Source organism: Daktulosphaira vitifoliae, unplaced genomic scaffold, assembly GCF_025091365.1.
Source record: "Daktulosphaira vitifoliae isolate Bord-2020 unplaced genomic scaffold, ASM2509136v1 Scaffold_1, whole genome shotgun sequence".
Classification (NCBI taxonomy): Eukaryota; Metazoa; Arthropoda; class Insecta; order Hemiptera; family Phylloxeridae; genus Daktulosphaira; species Daktulosphaira vitifoliae.
In genome coordinates, this window is record NW_026099572.1 from 58,767,178 (window position 1) to 58,787,646 (window position 20,469).

General features: G+C 27.7%; 1 protein-coding gene across 1 annotated transcript in view; it reads left to right on the forward strand.

Annotated features, from left to right (window-relative positions):
- Positions 1-20,469, forward strand: part of LOC126894757 (uncharacterized) — a 239,303-nt gene that overhangs the window by 20,399 nt on the left and 198,435 nt on the right. Inside the window, exons 9-20 of the mRNA XM_050665999.1 lie at positions 5,941-5,973; positions 6,304-6,336; positions 6,951-6,977; positions 7,536-7,568; positions 8,786-8,812; positions 11,350-11,382; positions 11,977-12,009; positions 12,703-12,735; positions 13,316-13,345; positions 13,887-13,919; positions 14,785-14,817; positions 15,396-15,428. Coding sequence (XP_050521956.1) covers positions 5,941-5,973; positions 6,304-6,336; positions 6,951-6,977; positions 7,536-7,568; positions 8,786-8,812; positions 11,350-11,382; positions 11,977-12,009; positions 12,703-12,735; positions 13,316-13,345; positions 13,887-13,919; positions 14,785-14,817; positions 15,396-15,428 — 381 coding nt within the window. The remainder of the gene's footprint in view (positions 1-5,940; positions 5,974-6,303; positions 6,337-6,950; positions 6,978-7,535; positions 7,569-8,785; positions 8,813-11,349; positions 11,383-11,976; positions 12,010-12,702; positions 12,736-13,315; positions 13,346-13,886; positions 13,920-14,784; positions 14,818-15,395; positions 15,429-20,469) is intronic.

Consider the following 20,469-nt stretch of genomic DNA (forward strand, 5'->3'; position numbering starts at 1 on the left):
TTGAAATTTAAACTAATTATAGGTCAAATTTTTTACTTGAGTGAAACAAATATATATCTATTTTGATATAAAACACTATGTACTTTCATTTTATTTAACAAAGTTAACTATTTTTTTTTTTTTTTGAAACTCGCATTGTTTATATAAAGGATAGATGAGAAAATATTTTTAATTGTTTATATATGTTAAATTAATAACATTCAATAAGATACCAAAGAATAGTTCGTTTGAAAAATAATACAATTTATTAAGATAATATCTTTAACATATTAGTTTAATAATTTATTTCTAGTGATCCTAAATACTAGACCCATTTACAGCATATCATATTTTAATATATCAAAATTATCCGACGCTCTGTTTGTTTCGGTTAAGAGGACTTTCTAGTAAAAACGATACGCAAACAACGCTCCAGAGATGGCGTTGTGTTCCATATTGGCGCCAAGGCCACACTGTCATCTCCTACAATCACACTCTAGCAACCATCTCTTGTGAATCGTTGTAAACTGGTTCAGTGTTATTGCAACCATAGTAAGATGAATTAGAAGTATACACTATCATAGTTTGCGTTTTTATCATATTACGCTCTTAAGCATTGTTTTGTGTATTTGATCGGTAAAAACGATTACTGTCGAATGCACTTTAAAAACACACTTTTTTCGAATTGATAATTCTGATATGATATGAATGATAGATATAATTTTCGAAACAATAACACATTCTATCTGCAAATGATTTTGTGTACACGTCGCTCATAAGTAGGCTTTTCACGTTAATAGTCGAGAGCTACAATAGACTTTTACTAACTGTATCTTCGCGCATTTAAGCAATAATTTCAGTTGAGTAACTCTTTTTCCTAATTTAAAAGTCACAGGTATGAACTATGCTCACATTAGTTTACCGAACCTGAACCATAGTAATCACTTGTATTCATATTATTTATATTCATGGACATTTTGTACTTATGCAATCTGATTGAGAAAAAAGGGACCACCGAAATTTTTACTTCGTTAACCTGCTTGTACCTAACCTCAAGGCCCTCCATGACCTTTAATTTTTTTTCTTTTTTGCTCATCAAGAAAAACTTAGTGTCGTATTAGCGTAAATATTTTACTTATTGTTTTGTGGCTGATATATTGTTTATAGTTGTTTTATTATAGTATTAGAACTATCTAGAAATTACTACACCTATCATATAATGTAGGCCCATATATACGTCAATATATAANTGATACAAAAAAAAGTTAAATTACCATTGATAAATATTTTTACTGGACATCAATAAAATAGATACAAATATTAAGAGAACAAAAATGTTATTTTTTACATATTTAGTAAGTATTATAACATATTTAGGTTTTTTGTTGATTGCAAGTTTCGCAAAATGATTTGTTTATTGAGTGTTCATTGCAAATAGGCTTTGAGCAAGTTGAATAAGCTTTTCGAGTTTTCCGTTGCTTATAACCAAATCTCGACATACTAAGCAACTTCCAACTATTTGAATACGTTCTGAAGCATCACGAGGTGGTTCATTTTTAGGAATAGCAATTATCTGTTGTATTGGCCGTCCGGGAACCATTTCCATTGAATTACGAGTATATCGATTTCCTACTACTTTAGGTATGGAGGTTCAAATTTTTATTGCAGGCATACATAACTGATTTGCAAGCTCTTTTAAAAATTTTCGGCGTCGATCAGTTGTGTTAAACCTTTGATTGTGTTCCATATATATAATATATGCAGATAAAGCAGCAATATCAATCATGTTGAAAAAAAATGCAAGTGGCCAACGATTAGTTCTTCGCTTTACTGTGTATTTTGTTAACATTTTATCCATTGTATCTACTCTTCCTTTTGTCTGATTATAATATTTTATAATTTCTGGTTTAGCGGTAGCAGCTTGCATTATGTCGGCTGTCATATGCATTGTAGATAAAAGAATAACCGATTTATTTATTTTTGGAACATAAGAACAAAGAGCTATATCTTTTCTAAATACAAAATTTGTAGAATGTAACGCTCTGGCTTTTGATGGAAGCATTTTGGGAGGCAAGAATCTCTTATTTTTTCTGACAGTACCAACCAATGTCATATTCCAAGAGTTTAATGTAGTAGCCAATTACATACTTGTAAAAAAGTTGTCTGTAGTCTTATTTCGCCCAGAACCTTTATACATCGCAACTAAGTCTAGAACTGTACGTTCACCAATATTTACTTGACGTTTACCATCTTGTGATTTGCCTGTGTAAATTTTACCATGCAAAGGGTAAGCATTTGCTGCATCGCAAGCCCAAAAAATCTTTATTCCATATTTTGCAGGTTTAGATGGAATGTACTGTGTAAATTTTGTGTGTCCTCTGTAAGGAAATAGTTGTTCGTCTACTGTTATATTTTCTGTAGGTATATAATTTTTATGTAAGTTTTTATTAAGCATGTCCAAATATCACGAATCGGTGCAGCTTTGTCTGTTGTAATACGTATATTACGTGTGTTTCCATTATCAAAACGAATAAACTTTAGCAAAATTTTGAATCGATCTCGAGACATTGCAGCTCGAATAAGAGGTAACGAGTCTAATTTCCACATTTCTGATACATGTTCTTTATTAGATCTATGTACACCAGATACGAANATCTCGAGACATTGCAGCTCGAATAAGAGGTAACGAGTCTAATTTCCACATTTCTGATACATGTTCTTTATTAGATCTATGTATACCAGATACGAAAAGAATTACATATAATAAGATATAAAGCGATAGACTGACGACAATGAAATAATTTACCGGAAAAGCACAGATAACTATATTGTAGGTACCGGGTACCCACACTGTCATAAGAAGTTGTTTTTTTTTTCAGTCACATAAAGGTTAAAAGTTATTTTTTTTAAAAAAAAAAAACACTAAATGAAAGGGATATAACTAAGATATTAATAATAAAAAATTTGTTCGATCTATTTATTTTTCAAAAAGTTATGGCTATTTTTATCAAAAAAGTATGAAAAATGTTGAAATTAGTCAATTTCAATAGTCATAGTTGGCCATTATTTGGGTGGTTTATGGTTCGAACGAGGGGCAGCTGGTTCTTAACCACGATCCGGTTTGCCCACTGACAACGTTAACTGCCATTAATGGACTTTCCGGGTTGACTAACACCCCCTCCCCCAAAAAAATTTCGAACACCTGACTCACGCTATAATCGGTCATGTCAGCAGTGTGTTCGAACTCCGATACCCTGATTACATCCGAATTTGCCATGGCATACCCTACATTCCTATAAGAGGGGTGCTGAAAGAGTGCCAAGATTGTTGGTGATAAGTAAATCGTAAGGGCCGTTAGATTCGGTGTTGTGAGCGACGGTCATGATGTACTATGTTTTTACCGGATAAAATTGTGTAGCGGCAAGGCGCGTTTTAAATGCCCCGTTAACTGTCGCAAAAGTTGTTGTTCCGGTAAACCACAACGTACTCGCACAGCTAAACGATGTTTATGAATAATAAACACGGTTAACGTTTGTCGGGGGCCCTGTCGCGTCGTTTTTAAGTCCGTCTCGAGCGTAATCCTGATATCGATATTGTCGAACTCCTCGAGTAATTCGTCCATGGCATATTATTTAGTTTTATGGTTCACCACCAATAACCTGTCCTGTCGTTAAAAAACGGGACGACGATGTTCAGCCACGCGGTTGGGTGTATACCGCCCTGGCAGAGTAGATCCTCCGTTCTATCCAGAAATTCTCGTTGGTTCTCTTCATTTCTCTCATAATATTCAGTTAAGCAGGCGCGTACAGTGTGCAGATCATGGTAAGGTAACAATACAGACCGCGAGCTGTAGGTAGGTGACAAATCGTTAAAAGACCGACGACTGTCGGTTGTATTAAATTGTCCCTCCCATGGTTGGCGTGTAAACGAAAAGTCGGTCGGCTCGTTCTCAAATGTATGAGTGCACGGATACTATTCATTTTGCCAACACGTGCTACACATCCTTGGTAGCGATGCACGTCCGATCGTCGACTATCATTTAGTTCAACGTTCACTTGTCGAATAGTCGGTTGGACAGCAACATGTGGGGACGGCATTATATTTTGACTGATTCGCTTAAGCATGTTTGAAATCTGTCACTGTTCCTTTGAAATACGCGACAGCGACCTTTCTAATTCAGTTATCCGTGCATTATTCGAAATGTCGAGAATGTTCTGTTGGATCGCCCCGACTTGTTCTGCTGCTTGCGCTATCGATCGGGCAACGTATACGTCCTCAACGTTTTCTGCTTGCGCGCATTATTTTTCCCGGTTGATCGACATCAGATTCGTCGACTGATGTACGTAGCGCGAGGTTCACCGGATGTTCCTCCGGTAAAGGCGCTACGACGGGCCGCTGATTATTCACGTCGATCTCTTCTTCCCTGAGACGGTCCGTAGTGTTGTCAAAAACCACCCCTTTGGGTTGGCGGACTGGAATTTTGCTATCGAAAGACGTACGGGGTGGTAGAATTTCGATAGATGGGTTCATCTCTTCAATACGTAGGTTTTCCTCTAGCATAATTAGCATGTTGGGTTTCGTCGCGTAGCATAGTACCTGTCTAAAAGAGCATTCGCGACGTAATTCAGCGCAATTAATTTGTGCTAATGATTTCCTCGACATATTCACCGTGAGTATTATGTTTATTTACAAACCTTAATAATCAAATGTAGCTACTTTAAAAGCAAAGATAAACAATATCTCCGTGTACGGTCAAATTTGCTACTGCTGTAGAAAAACAAGTGTTATAATTATAGCTATTGTTATTATAAAGTACCACGATAAAATGGTACGGGGCCGCCATTTATGATATGGCAGCGAGTAAATAATAATAATAACGGTTACCAGGAAATCGGTCAGACGAAAATATAGTATTTTTATCTACCAAAAGACTGTAACTATCGGCCGGAAATTCACTTTTTGTCGATATCAATCAGGTCTTTATAACAAACTGTAACCAACATTTTTCAACGACAATATTTACAGCGGATTGTATTAAATGAACTACTCTAACATTATTTTTATAAATATTTCCCAGAGACCAGGCTAAATCTAATACCGCAAATGCGTAACTGTGAATAACCCAAGTAAAATTTCACTTATGTCGCCAGTAAAATTCGTTCAAATAACTATATGAACATTTAAAATTTGTTTTACCGATTTAAGATAAGATAAGATACCGATAAGATTTCACCGTTCCAAGATAAAACTAAAATCTAATACAATTAGAAATAAAACTGAATCAGCTCAAAGCCTCTTACCTTAACTTTTCGGAAAATTTAGATTCCTCTTTCGAGGATATAGTTAACGCGTAATCCAATAGGTACAATTGACAGGTATTCACTAAACCACTAAGAACCACACAATATATAAATATAGATATATATTGATTAATAGATATATAGCTAATTTAACTCCACAATAGGCACAATGATAGTACAAAAAAATTTATATTTCTAGTGTACCCTAATACTAGACCCATTTACAACATATCCTATTTTAATATATCAAAATTTTCTATGAAAAATGAACGTACTGTAAATTAATTAATTATTTGAAATTTCATTCTAAATATATGTCAAATTTTTCACATGAGTGAAACTAATATATATCTATTTTGATATAAAACATTATGGGCATTCATTTTATTTAAACTATTATTATTATTATTATTATCCTTTATATAAACTATAAAGGATAGATGAGAAAATATTTTTAATTGTTTATACATTAAATATAACACTTTTTATAGTTTATTTAAAATAAAAGAAATTAACAAAAACAATTAATTTACATGATTTAATGATTTAAATATAAAATATATTATTATTATAATTTATTATTTCAGTTTATAATATAATTCATTATTAAATTTGAATAATATGAAAAAGATTTATAGATTATCTAATTTACTATGTTTAGGTGATGGATTTCCTTTCACTCACTCAGCACATTGTAAGTTATAAATTAATAACATTCAATAAAATGCGAATGAATAGTTCGTTTGTAAAATAATACAATTTATTAAAATAATATCTTTAACATATTAGTTTAATAATTTATTTCTAGTGATCCTAAATACTAGACCCATTTACAACATATCATATTTTAATAAATCTTTATAAAATAAAAGAAATTAACAAAAACAATTAATTTACATGATTTAATGATAAAATATAAAATATATTATTATTATAATTTATTATTTCAGTTTATAATATAATTCATTATTAATTTTGAATAATATGAAAAAGATTTATAGATTATCTAATTTACTATGTTTAGGTGATGGATTTTCTTTCACTCCCACAGCACATGGTAAGCTATAAATTAATAAAATGCAATAAGATACGAATGAATAGTTCGTTTGAAAAATAATGCAATTTATTAAGAAAATATCATTAATATATTAGTTTAATAATTGATTTCTAGTGATCCTAAATACTAGATCTATTTACAACACATCCAATTTTAATATATCAATATTTTCTGTGGAAACATGAACGTAATATAAATTAATTAATTATTTGAAATTTAAATCTAATTACATGTCATATTTTTAATAGAGTGAAACTAATATATATCTATTTTGATATAAAACACTATTTTTATTTTATTTAAATAAATTAACTACTATTTTTTATTATTTTGAAACTTCCCATTATTTATGTAAATGTTAGATTAAAAAAAAGTAACTTTTAAAATTTATAAAATTATAACTGTCACAATTTTATATATTTTAAAGTAACACTTTTTAATGTTTATTTAAAATAAAAGAAATTAACAAAAACAATTAATTTATATAGGTTTAATGATTTAAAAATAAAATATATTATTACTATAATTTATTAATTCAATTTATAATAAAATTCATTATTAAATTTGAATATTATTAAAAATACTAATTAAATTATCTTATTCACTACGTTTAGGGTTTACTTTCACTCACCCAGTACAAGGTAAGTTATAAATTAATAACATTCAGTAAGATACGAATGAATAGTTCGTTTGAAAAATAATACTATTTATTAACATAATATCCTTAATATATTAGTTTCATCATTGATTTCTAGTGATCCTAAATACTAAACCCATTTAGAACATATCTTATTTTAATAAATCGAAATTTTCTATGAAAAATGTATGTACTGTAAATTAATTAATTATTTGAAATTTGATTCCAATTACACGTCAAATTTTTCACTTGAGTTAAACAATTATATATCTCTTTTTGATGTAAAATCCTATGTACTTTCACTTTATTTTAATAAATTAACTATTATTGTTTATGATTTTGGTAACTTGCATTGTTTATACAGAGTGTTCTCATTGTTTGTAACAATGAGAATAATAGAAACCCGTTTCCTGACTTACTGAACACCCTGTATAAAAGTTAGATGTGAAAAAAGTTATTTATAGTTAACACAAATGTTTTATTAGTAGATATTAATGTAATTTTTTGTTAAATTTGAATAATATTAAAAATATTAAATAAAAAACTAATATAATATATTTAGGTGTGAGGAATAGTGTGAATACCTCAGCTGAAGGTAAGCAATAAATTAATACCTTTTTTTTTTAGTTGATGAAATAACATAGTTTATATAGGGTTTAATTTAGTGAAAAGTACTTTTTTATATATTTACACGAAAAATTGTTTAATTTCAACAAAAAGATATTTAAAAAAAACCCAGCACAAAAGGGTTGCGTTACAGTGGTGACGTGACATAGTTGGGTCAAGTATAACGATATCTGACAGTGATTAAAATCACTATCATTAGAAACGCTTCGATGCAAATCTTTAGATAGTGTTTAATTTTAAAAAATTTGTGAAATATTCCAAAAGTTACATGATCTGCTATTTCCTTATTTATATCCTGATTAAGATATAATATATCGAATAAAAGAGGGATATAAATATTATTTCTTATAAAAAAATTGTATTGATCCATACACTTTTCAATAAGTTAAGGCATTATAAAGTTAAAAATGTAAAAAATAAAATTTAGAATTATCACACAAAAATAGCAACTATTTCCAATGCGAAGACAAAATAAAGTCCGAATTTTTTTTTTTTCATGATAAAGTATCCGAATCCAATCCGAAACACTTTCAAAATTTAAGTTGAAAAAGTTAATTTAAAAAAAAAAAAATGTGATTTTAAATCTCTGTGGACAGGTAAAGTGTCAGATATACAAAAAAAATATGTTAAATTAAAGACAAAGACATCATACATCTATAAAAAATAATATTGATTTGATTATTTTTAAAAAAGTTATGGCAATTTTAAGTGAAAAAATAGAAAAAATTTCGAAAATGAGCAATTTTTAAATTTGTAATTTTTTTGGAGATTTCCTCCATTAACGGGGAACGAGGAAATTTTTTTCAATTTTTGAGGGTAATGCCTTTAACTAGATACGATTTGTGATGTTTTGTTGAAAGAAATCGGTCCAGTGAGATCTGAGAAAAAGTGGTAACAGTCACAAAAAAAAAAAATAATGACTTGATAGTAAAACCAATATCTTCTCAGCTTCGCATTGAAGCTAAAATATATAAAATTTAACGATTTAGTATGATGGTTTTTTAAATTAATGTTTAATTTCGAATAAAAAAAATTAACGAAAATAGTTAACTTTTAATTATTTTTTAATTTAAAAATAAATCTTTGGTATATTAAATTTATTACAAGTAGTTAATAATGTATTCCATTCTTAAATTTGAATACTATTAAAAATATTAAATAAAAAAACTAATCTATTATGTTTAGGTGTAAATATTAATTCCTCAGCAGGAGGTAAGCAATAGTACTAATATTCAGTAAGATAGCCTACTCAATTACTTACAGAGTAATAATAATTTAAACATTTTTTAATTTATTTAAAATTTAAACTTTTAAAGTTTCAAATTTTTGAGTTAATATACTTATATAATACACAAGAGAATACAAATACGAGTAGCTAATTGGTTTTTTATGGTATCATAACTCACGCAATTACTTACAATATAAATATAATTTAAACATTTTTTTTTTTATTATCTTTAGTTATACATTATTCTTGAATAATTAACTATTTAATACTTTTTAAAATCATCCCTTATGTCTTGTAATGGTGTCAAATGTGTTTTTTTAAATGAGAACACGTATTTTGAATTTAATAAAATGTTTGAGTTTTTAATTCAATAGTAATCCCTTATGTATTATACATGTATATTAACTCAAAAAATTAAAACTTTAAATGTTTTTATCTAATAAACTAATAAAGTTACACTAAAAATTCAAATGCCATTTACTATTGAATTAAAAATCTAAATATTTTATTAAATTCAAAATATGTGTTCCAATTTAAAAAAACAAAGTTGACAGCCTTACAAGGCATAAGGGATGAACATTAATAGTTTTATATTAAAATATATATATATATATATATATATATATATATATATTTTTTTTTTTTGACATTAGTGACAACAACAGTACGATATTAATAGATAAAGACATTTTTTTTTTCAATCATTCCTCTACATTTAAGTTTACCAATTTAAAACGGTCGAAGCCTATCACAGCACTGAATGGTTTTTAATAACTCTCTCGCGGTTATATCTTGTACTACATATCTGTCATACCTAAGCACTTAAGTTATCTCATATGAATCTTTGTACATTGGTTCTAGTTTTTTATTTTGTTCTGTAGCAGGCGTATCCCACCTAACCATTACTAAGTAACCTGTGTTGTACTTTGATTTTTTTTTCGCTCATTTATTCTTGTCAACATTTTCTCCCTATTTTTCTTTAGTCTTTATATTAAATTAACATTTTCAACCTTTTCTTTATTTAATCTAATTATCTCTATCTCTCTATTCAAACTATTAATAATTAATTCATTTACTTTGTAGTTATATATAACGTCAAATGGTTTATATTTTGTTGTTGTCTGTATACTATTATTTACAGACCATTGTACTTCCTTTAACTTGATATCCCAATCTCTGTATCTCTGTTCTCCTCATTATCAGTTATCATTGTTAAACATTTAATAGTAGTACCGTTTGTTTTTTCAACTTAACCATTACTCCTAGGACCCTAGGTTGCAGTTTTTACATGTATAATATTGTGATCTCTACAAAAATTTTCAAAAATTACCGAAGTATAAGCGGAACCTCAATCGATACTAAACGGAAGTGGCTACCATAATGACTTATAAAAAATCATACGTACACTATTGTTTCCTAGTCACTCACATCTTTCACTACGCTCAAAACAACATACTTACTATAGCCATCTATAAAAGTCTAACCGATATATGTCCAACATGACTTTTCGGTATTACCACGGCCGTAGTCGACCATAGTGGTACTTTGTTGTTAGAGATAACAGCTACATTGGGCATGACTTGCTCTACTTTCAGTTCTGCAGCAATAATAGTGATCATGATATGTGGTTGTTCAGTAAATGGGTGTACCACTAACAACGGTATATCTTGTATTTCATCAGGCACTACATTAACGGGCACTCTTGCTACTACCCCATCAATATATATCTTATTTGTCTCAAAACGACCTAACGAATGAACTTTACCAAATCCATAACCAAAAAATTCATCTGTTACTTGAGCATCATAATCAATTAACAGATTATTGACATCACTTAAAAACATAGCAACAGTCGCAGATCCCATGTCGACGTATGCTCTAACTGTAGTACCATTTATGTCAGTATTTTTAAAGTACTTGGACTGTGCTTCTGCATGCCCAACTTGGAGTACTGGACTATTATTATTTTGATTAGCCATAGTAATTTGAGAAGTACCTGGTGTCGTCTACTTGTTTAATTGTACTTGTATTTCTCCTCACATGACAGTCTCGTGCTTTGTGATCAGGATTTGAACATTTAAAACAAGTTAAAGTCGGTTTTTGGAGACAAGTTTTTGAAGAATGACCAACAGCTCGACATCTAAAACACGATACTATTACTTTCTACTTTCACCAATACTTTCATATAACATTACGTACTCTTCCATATTACTCATTCACTAATCAATCAACATTGTGCTATCATCTGTGTCATACACAAACAAGGCAACTGATAAGTAAGCCGACAAACGCATATGATGGTCCCATTGCGCATACACCATCACTCATGGCACTATTGCTCAATCCGCTTCTTTTTTGTTGTTTAATGTCATACTGGAACACAACACAATGAGCAGTAAACTGATTTTTACACTAATGAGACCTTTGACAACCTACTACACTAACCGCGTAACTATTTTCGGCACAGGTTAAAATTATTAATTTAAAAGATTATATAAAAAAACTAATCTTTTATGTTTAGGTGTAAATATTGGTCCTTTTGTCTCAACAGAAGGTAAGCAATAAATTACTAACATTCAGTAATATTTGACAAAAGTACTTTTGAATAATAAAATAATTTATTGAGATAATATCTTTAATATATAAGTATCAGCATTGATTTCTAGGGATCCTAATTATGTAGGCTCATTTATAATTTACCCTATATCGTTATATCATTCTTTCTTTTTGAAACCTGAAGGTTAAATCAAAGATTTATTGATTTTAAATTTTATTCTAATCTCATTTCATATTTATCATTTGTGTGATGCAATTTTATATCTGATGATAATATGATGTAAAATAATATAGACGCTCATTTTGTTTAAATTAAGGCAATACTATTTTTAATTTGTTGGGTAATTCGAATAATTTATATAAGGTTTAATTTAGATAAAGAGTAATTGTTTTGTATATTTCTACATGTAAACGAATAATCATTTAATTTCAACAAAAAGAAATTAAAAAATATATAAAATTTATTGGTTTAGTATTTGAACAATAAAATCTATTATAATTTTATTTATAAATAATAGTGAATAATGTAATCCTTTCTTAAATTTTAATACTCTTAAAAATATTAAATAAAAAACTAATCTACTATGTTTAGGTATGAGGTTAAATGTTAATACCTCAGCAGAAGGTAAGCCTAAAATTACTAACATTCAGTAAGATGCACTGAAAAATTCATTTAAATAATAATATAATTTATTAAGATAATATATTAGTTTCATCATTGATTTCTAGTGATCCTTAATACCTAGGCCCATTTATAACGTTCCCTATTTCATTATATCACTATTTCATTTGAAACATGAACGTAGTATAAATTAATAAATTCTTTGAAATTTGTTTATAATGACATGTTTAAATTAATTTAAATTAAATGTTCTAATTACATCACTCTTTCTTTTTGAAACATAAAAGTTAAATCAAGGATTTATTGAATTTAAATTTGATTCAAAGTACATTTAATATTTATCACTTAAGTAATTAAATATATTTATTTTGATGTGACTATTATTACATTTCATTTTGTAAGATAAATTATGTATTATTATTTCTAAGATGCGTAACTGCCATAGTTTATATAAGGTTTAATTCAGTGAAACATCAATTTTTTTTATATATTTTTACATTTACACTAATAATTGTTTAATTTCAACAAAAAGACATTAAAAAAATTAAAATATTTAATGGTATAGTATTTGAGCAATATAATCTATTATAATTTAAATTTATTATTAGTAAGTAATAAATTCAATATTTTCATAAATTAGAGTAAATAATAATAAATTAATAATATTAAATAAAAAAACTAATCTACTATGTTTAGGTGTAAATATTAGTTCTATTTCCCCAGCAGGAGGTAAGAAATAAATTACTATAAGATGCGACTAAAAAGTTCATTTGAATAATTATATAATTTATTAAGATAATATCTTTATTATATTAGTTTCATCAGTGATTTCTAGTGATCCTAATGATGTAGGCCCATTTTCAATGTACCCTATATTATATCACTCTTTCTTTTTGAAACCTAATGGTTAAACGAAAGATTTATTGATTTAAAATTTGATTCTAATCACATGTCATATTTATCATTTAAGTGATGTTATTATATATCTCTATTATGATATAAAATACTTTGTATTCTCATTTTGTTTAAACTAAGTCAATATTATTTTATTATGTGTTCGGTAATGCGCATAGTTTATATAAATTTTAATTAAAAGAAAAAGTAATATTTTTTAAATTTGACATTTACACGTATTTACGTTTAATTTTGAATAAAATATACTAACAAAAAGAATTAATTTTAACGGTTTAATACAACAATAAATTATATTATTACTATAATTTATAAGTATCTGTTAAAAATATAATTATGTATTAATTTTAAATACTTTTAAAAAGATTAAATACAAATACTAATTTACTATGTTTAGGTGTGAGGATTGTCAATACCTCAGTAGATGGTAAGCAATATATTACTAACATTCAGTAAGATGCACTGAAAAGTTTATTTGTTTAATAATATTATTTTTATCATTGATTTTTAGTGATCCTAATTATTTATCCTATTTATATATACCACACTATTCTTTTGAAACATGAAAGTTAAACCAAAGATTTATTGATTTTAAATTTGATTCTAATTACATCATATTTATCAATTAAGTGAAGCAAATATATCTGTATTATGATTAAAAATATTATGTACTTTCATTTTTTTTAAAATAATTTAGACTTTTTTTTCTGCGTTGTGGAACTATCATAGATTATATAAAGTTTAATTTAGTGAAAAAAAATTTTTTTTTTATTTTTATATTTACACGAAAAATTGTTTAATTTCAACAAAAAGAAATTTTAAAAATAAATAAAATTTAATGGTTTCAGTATTTTAGCAATAAAATCTGTTATAATTTTAATTAATTAGCAGTAGTTAAAAATCTATTCCTTTCTTAAATTTGAATACTATTAAAAATATTAAATAAAAAACTAATCTACTATTTTTAGGTGTAAATATTGATTCTATTTCCTCAACTGGAGGTAAGCAATAAATTACTATAATTCAGTAAAATGCGACTAAAAATATCATTTAAATAATAATATAATTTATTATGATAAATATCTTTAATATATTAGTTTTATCATTGATTTCTTGAGTTCCTAATTATGTAGGCCCATGTACAATATACCCAATTACATTATATCACTCTTTCATTTTTAAAGATGAACATAGAATCAAAGAATAATTGTTTCTAATAACATTTCATATTTATTGTTATGAACCCGTATTGTAATGGTATTAGTGTATTGGCGTTAGTGAATAATTAGAAGTAGGCAAAGACTAGTTTCGATTAAGGATTAATTAATCGTGTTCGAACCGTTGTATAAATAATATTGTGTTATAACTGCTAAGTTATGAATAATTTTATTTCCTAAAATTAAACAGATAATTGTATTTTTTTGTTTATTTTAAGTTTATTTTTATTTCACATTACAACGATATTCCATTCCAACACGTTACCGTGTCTCATCCTAGGTGGGACACAACAATTATCACTTAATAGATGTATTTAAATATCTTTATTTTATTGTAAATTTCCACTACATTTCATTTCGTTAAAATAAATTAAGTCTTATTTTTTTGAGTTGGGTAACTAGCATAGTTTATATAAGGTTTAATTTAGATAAAGAGTATTTTTTTTTGTATATTTCTACAAGTAAACGAATAATCATTTAATTTCAACAAAAATAAATTTAAAAAATATATAAAATTTAATGGTTTAGTATTAGAGTAATAAAATTTATTATAATTTTAATTTATTATTAGTAGATAATAATGTAATCCTTTCTTAAATTAGAGTACTATTACAAATATTAAATAAAAAAACTAACCTACTATGTTTAGGTGTGAGGTATAGTGTTAGTACCTCAGCAGAAGGTAAGCAATACATTTCTAGCATTCAGTAAAAAACACTGAAAAGTTTATTGGAATAATAATATAATTTATTAAGATAATATATTAGTTTCATCATTGATTTCTAGTGATCCTAATTATGTAGGCCCATTTTCAATGTACCCTATATTATATCACTCTTTCTTTTTGAAACCTAATGGTTAAACGAAAGATTTATTGATTTAAAATTTGATTCTAACCACATGTCATATTTATCATTTAAGTGATGTTATTATATATCTCTATTATGATATAAAATACTTTGTATTCTCATTTTGTTTAAACTAAGTCAATATTATTTTATTATGTGTTCGGTAATATGTATAGTTTATATAATGTTTAATGAGATAAAAAGTAATATTTTATATATTTGAAATTTACATGTATTTACGTTTAATTTCGAATAAAATAAACTAACAAAAAGAATTAATTTTAATGATTTATTAATTAAACAATAAAATATATTATGACTATACTTTAAAATATCAGTTAATAATTAATTCAGTATTAAATTTCAATACTATTAAAAATATTAAATAAAAAAACTAATCTACTATGTTTAGGTGTGAGATTAAATGTTAATACTTCAGCAGAAGGTAAGCCTTAAATTACTAACATTCAATAACATGCATTGAAAAATTAATTTTAATAATTGACACGACTTCGTCGTACTTCGTACGGTCGTCGTCGGCCGTACGGTATTTTCTGGACTTAGCACCGTAGCGTATAACACGCGGTGTTGGTCAGTCAAATACTCATTGTAGGGCGACGGCTGATATAGGTGGCACGAGTCACGAGGCATCGTGTATAACGAAGCGACGCGGGCCGTATCATAATAATATAATTTATTAAGATAATATATTAGTTTCATCATATGTTTCTAGTGATACTTATTACCTAGGCCCATTTATAATGTTCCCTATTTCATTTTGAAACATGAACGTACTATAAATTAATTAATTCTTTGAAATTTGTTTCTAATGACATGTCATATTTATCATTTAAGTGATTCAATTATATATATATATATATATATATATATATTTGGGTGGTCACTATTTTTTCAGTTTTAAAATTTGAGAAGCGCCGGGCGTAAATTTGTTCCTTTATGTCTAAAGATAATCTCTAAAAAATATGAGTTTTATACTACTTGATTAACTGGGCGCACATATAGCTCAAAGTTTTGGAAAAATTTGAAAAATTTCAGTGTTTTACATTTTTAGGATACAGAATTTGTTTTACGAAAAATTTTATAATATATAATATTTTAGCTATTGTAATTTTCTATAAAAAAGATTTTCTTACAATTTCGCTATTAGTTAATACTTTTTGGTTAAAATAATAAAACTCGACAATACTCGTTATTTATGAAAACTTCCAAACATTTGGTTTTTTGTAATTATCTAGTTTAATTTTCGCATTACAAAAAAAAATTTAAACATAAAATTTGTAATAAAAAAGGTTATTAGATAATTTCTCTTAAAACTAATAGTTTTTGAAATATTTATAAAAATATTTAAAATAATTGCTCAATACTTTTACAAAACACTTAAAAAAAAATAATTATAATAAAAATGCAGTTATATTTATATACTCTATATGATTTACTATTAAAATCAAAGAATTTATTTATTGTACGCCTGATTTAAAACTTTTTTTGTCGCCTGAGGGTATTGAGTTCTGTAATCTTGTACCAACTAAAAAAAATATTGTTAAAAATAATTTTAAGTAACCTTTTAACAAATATATATATTTACTTGTAACAAGAACTGTTTTTGTGATTCATTTCTTTTTATACTTTTATTGATATCTTGTATAAGTTAAGTCCCTTTCACCTGAATTGTTTACTACTTTTATTTCCTTAATAATTTGTTTACCTTGTTGGTATTCGCGAGAGCTTGACAACTGAGATGGGTGTATATGTAAATAAATATAGTTTAAAAAAACTAAAAAAACACGCTTTTAAAGCACATGGAACTAAAAAGTTAAAAATTATTTTTAACTTTTTAGTTTCATGCTATGATAGTAGTTACTATCAATATCATGGTTGTAAAGGGTAACGGGAAATCAGGGTTAGATATCGGGGAGGGAGTCTGAGAAACGACTACCACATCCAAGGAAAGCAGCAGGCGCGTAAATTACTTACTTTCGACACGAGGAGGTAGTGACGATACGGGAATCATCCTTTGTAATCGGAATGAATACACACTATGTCTCTTGATGAGAATAAAGAGTGATAATATACAGGGTGTTCACTAAGTCAGGAAACGGGTTTCTATTGTTCTCATTGTTTGTAACAATGTAACACTAGGTATAGCTGTGTTTTGTGGGCAAGCGGGGCGCGGGGGAATATTGTACGCGAGGCATATGCGGCGGCTGTAGGAATATATATATACACATACATACATACATATATATAGTAAGGCGACATCAGTACGTAATGGTATCATGCACTAGGTATAGACTTGTTTTGTGGGCGGGAGGGAACGTTATACCTAAGGTATAAACGGCGGCAGCGGCGGTAGGAATATATAAATATATATACGTAAGGCGCATTACATGCGGGCGGTATTGGTCAGTCAAAATAAAAATTTGTTTATATATATATATAATTGATGTCACGCACGCGTGTACGGGTACGAAAACCAAAAGCATAAAATTATACAGAATTAGTGTTGCCGGTGATTGGTGAGCGGGGTGGTGTGAATGCGTTACGACGTCTAGTCTAGACGACGGAATACGCGAGAACAATAACACGTGCCGCTTGGAAAGTTACAAACACACATCACACATCACATATCACACAACACACATCACACATACAAGTGAAACTAATATAAGCGTGTTAAAAATTTTTAATTTTGTATCGTTGAAAAATATTCTTTGAATGTCTATTAAACAGGGATATTAATACATCATCATCACATTTTTCTAAAAATAAAGGTACTTGATTTAAATTTAAAGACAGCTTTTTTATTTGGTAGTCTTTATTGTCTTCGTCAATTTCAGCAAGTGTTGTCATTTGTTTTACTATTTTGATTTTAGTATCAACACTTATACTATCATCAAACAATGAAAAAGCTACACATTCGTTTATTAAATAGTATAAATGATTGACTAACTTTCCAATAGCTATTTTAGAGATATTTTGATCAATATCTTTATATTGATACAATTTTTGTAAAAACTGAATATTTTTTAATGGTGCACATATTGCCTCTGGTGCATAAATCCAATATATAATGTAGCATATTACAATAAAACATGTAAATAGAGTTAATGATTTTTCTTCATTTTTAGTTAAATTGAACTCACAATAATTGTCAGTACGAAATAAATAAATTTTTAATGCATATATGGCTTTAGCTATCCACCTTGCCATGTGATAGTCTCCTGGTTTCTTAAATTGTATACCTCCGGGGAATATACCTCTCAAAAAAATGATTACAAGATCAATAAGCTCACGATAGTCTTCACGAGGATATTTTTTATAAATAGCAATATTATAATTTTTCAAAATATTATCCAATTCATCATCAACAACACTTCTTATTTCAGAACTATTTATGCCTGGAACAAAATTATTTGTATTTACTTGGGACCAATAAGCTTGGAACCTTTTAAATAGTGGGATATCAGGCCGAGAAATTGAAAATTTAGATTTCCCAAATACAGCTGCTAATACTATTTCTGAAACGTGATGTCGGCAGCCAAAATGTAATAAATCCCTTTCTAATTTTTGTTCCAATAACATGCATGCTCCTTTTATCCTGGCAGTATTTGACACTGTAGTATCAAATCCCATTTTTTATTAAGTTCCAACTTTCCAACGTATCATATACAGCTGATGCCATTTCAAGTCCGGTAGCAGCAGGTATTTCTGGAACACCTAAAAGTTGTTCAGTACCAGCATCTGTAGCAATTACAGCCAATCTTTCGACTGGTTTGCCACTTATATCATGTAGTAATTTAGTGTCCCAATGGATTGTTACTATTTTGTCATTGAGCTGAGAAAATTTTTCTTTAATTTTTATGTAATTTTTTTTTCGAAATGGTTCCCGTTGTTTTGAAATTGATGTCCGATTTAAAACATAAGACGATGGATCTAGAGATACATCATCCAAAAAAGCCATTATTAAATGTATACAATCTCACTAACGTTACATCTATCTAAAGCTGCAGATAGTCGAGAGGTTAATAATTCTTTGCGGGGCCTTTTTGTGGGATTTTCATAGATTTTTATTTCTTGTTCTTGAACTATTTCTTCTTCGATGCAATCAATTTGGGAATCAGATGAACAATTTTCAGAATCGGCAACATCAAACTCCGCTAAAATATTACAATACAATAGTATAATAATTTTTGTCCTTTTATAAAAGCTTATATTTTTATTTATATGACATAAATATAAAATTTGTAAGTCAAGAACTGTAGTCGATTGGATAGAATGATACATCATACCCTTACTTTTCAAGGTTCAATACTCTTAAGAATAAATGTTTTTTTTTTAATATTAGTACTTTTGATAGCCATACCTGAAGTAGAATGAATGCCAATGCCTACAGATTTGCGTTTTCTTTCGTTTTCTTTTTCTATCCTTAGCTGTCGTGTTTTTTTCATTAGTTCTTCTTTTTTATCAATACCTACCATACAGCCTGTTCGTCCTTTTTCACGCTGTTTGATTAAAAATTGCTTATCCTCATCGTACTTAATAAGTATTAATGCATCTCTATGTGCTATATCGAACAAATCATTTAAAAAATCGCTAAATTCAGTTCGCTGTTTATTCAAACTTTCACTTGTTCTATTAATAGGTTTGGAGAGTGATTGCCACACTTCATAAAGTTTGTAGTTTCAATTTACATTTATGTAGTTCTTGTGTAGGAATTTTTGCTTTTTTCCAGTATATAACACATTCTTCAATAACCGATGATGCACTGACATTAAAGTTAAGCTTGGCAATTCGCATATTATAGAATAAAACACGTAAATAGTCACCATTCGAAGGAATTTACTTCCGGTTATTTGGTGTTTAAAAAATCCAACAAGAAAAATTTTTTGGCGAAGTGACGACATATTTAACACAATTAAAAAATTGATACTTATAATATAAAAAAGACAATCGCTAGTAGAGATAAAAAGTTCAGAAACTACAAAAATATTGTGTTATCACGTCTTATAACTCTGTTAATGATAGTATTTTGTCATTCTAAGATATTTTTTTTTTTGTTATTGTACTTAGAAAAACCCAGCACAGGGGGGTCGCGGCACAGTGGTGACGTGGTATAGATGGATTATGTATAATGATATCTGACAGTGATTAAAATCACTATCAAAAAAAAACGCTTCGATGCAAATCTTTAGATAGTGTTTAATTTTAAAAAATTGGTGGACTATTCCAAAAGCTACATTATCTGCTAGTTCATTATTAATATCCTAATTAAGATAAAGTATGTAGAATGAAAAAGGGATTATTAAAAAATATTATTTCTCATAAAAAAATAATGTTGATCCATACACTTTTCAATATGTCATAGCATTATAAAGTTAAAAATTTAAAAAATAAAATCGAGAATTTTCACACAATAATAGCATTCGGTAGCCATTTTCACCGTGAAGATAAAATAAAGTTCGAAA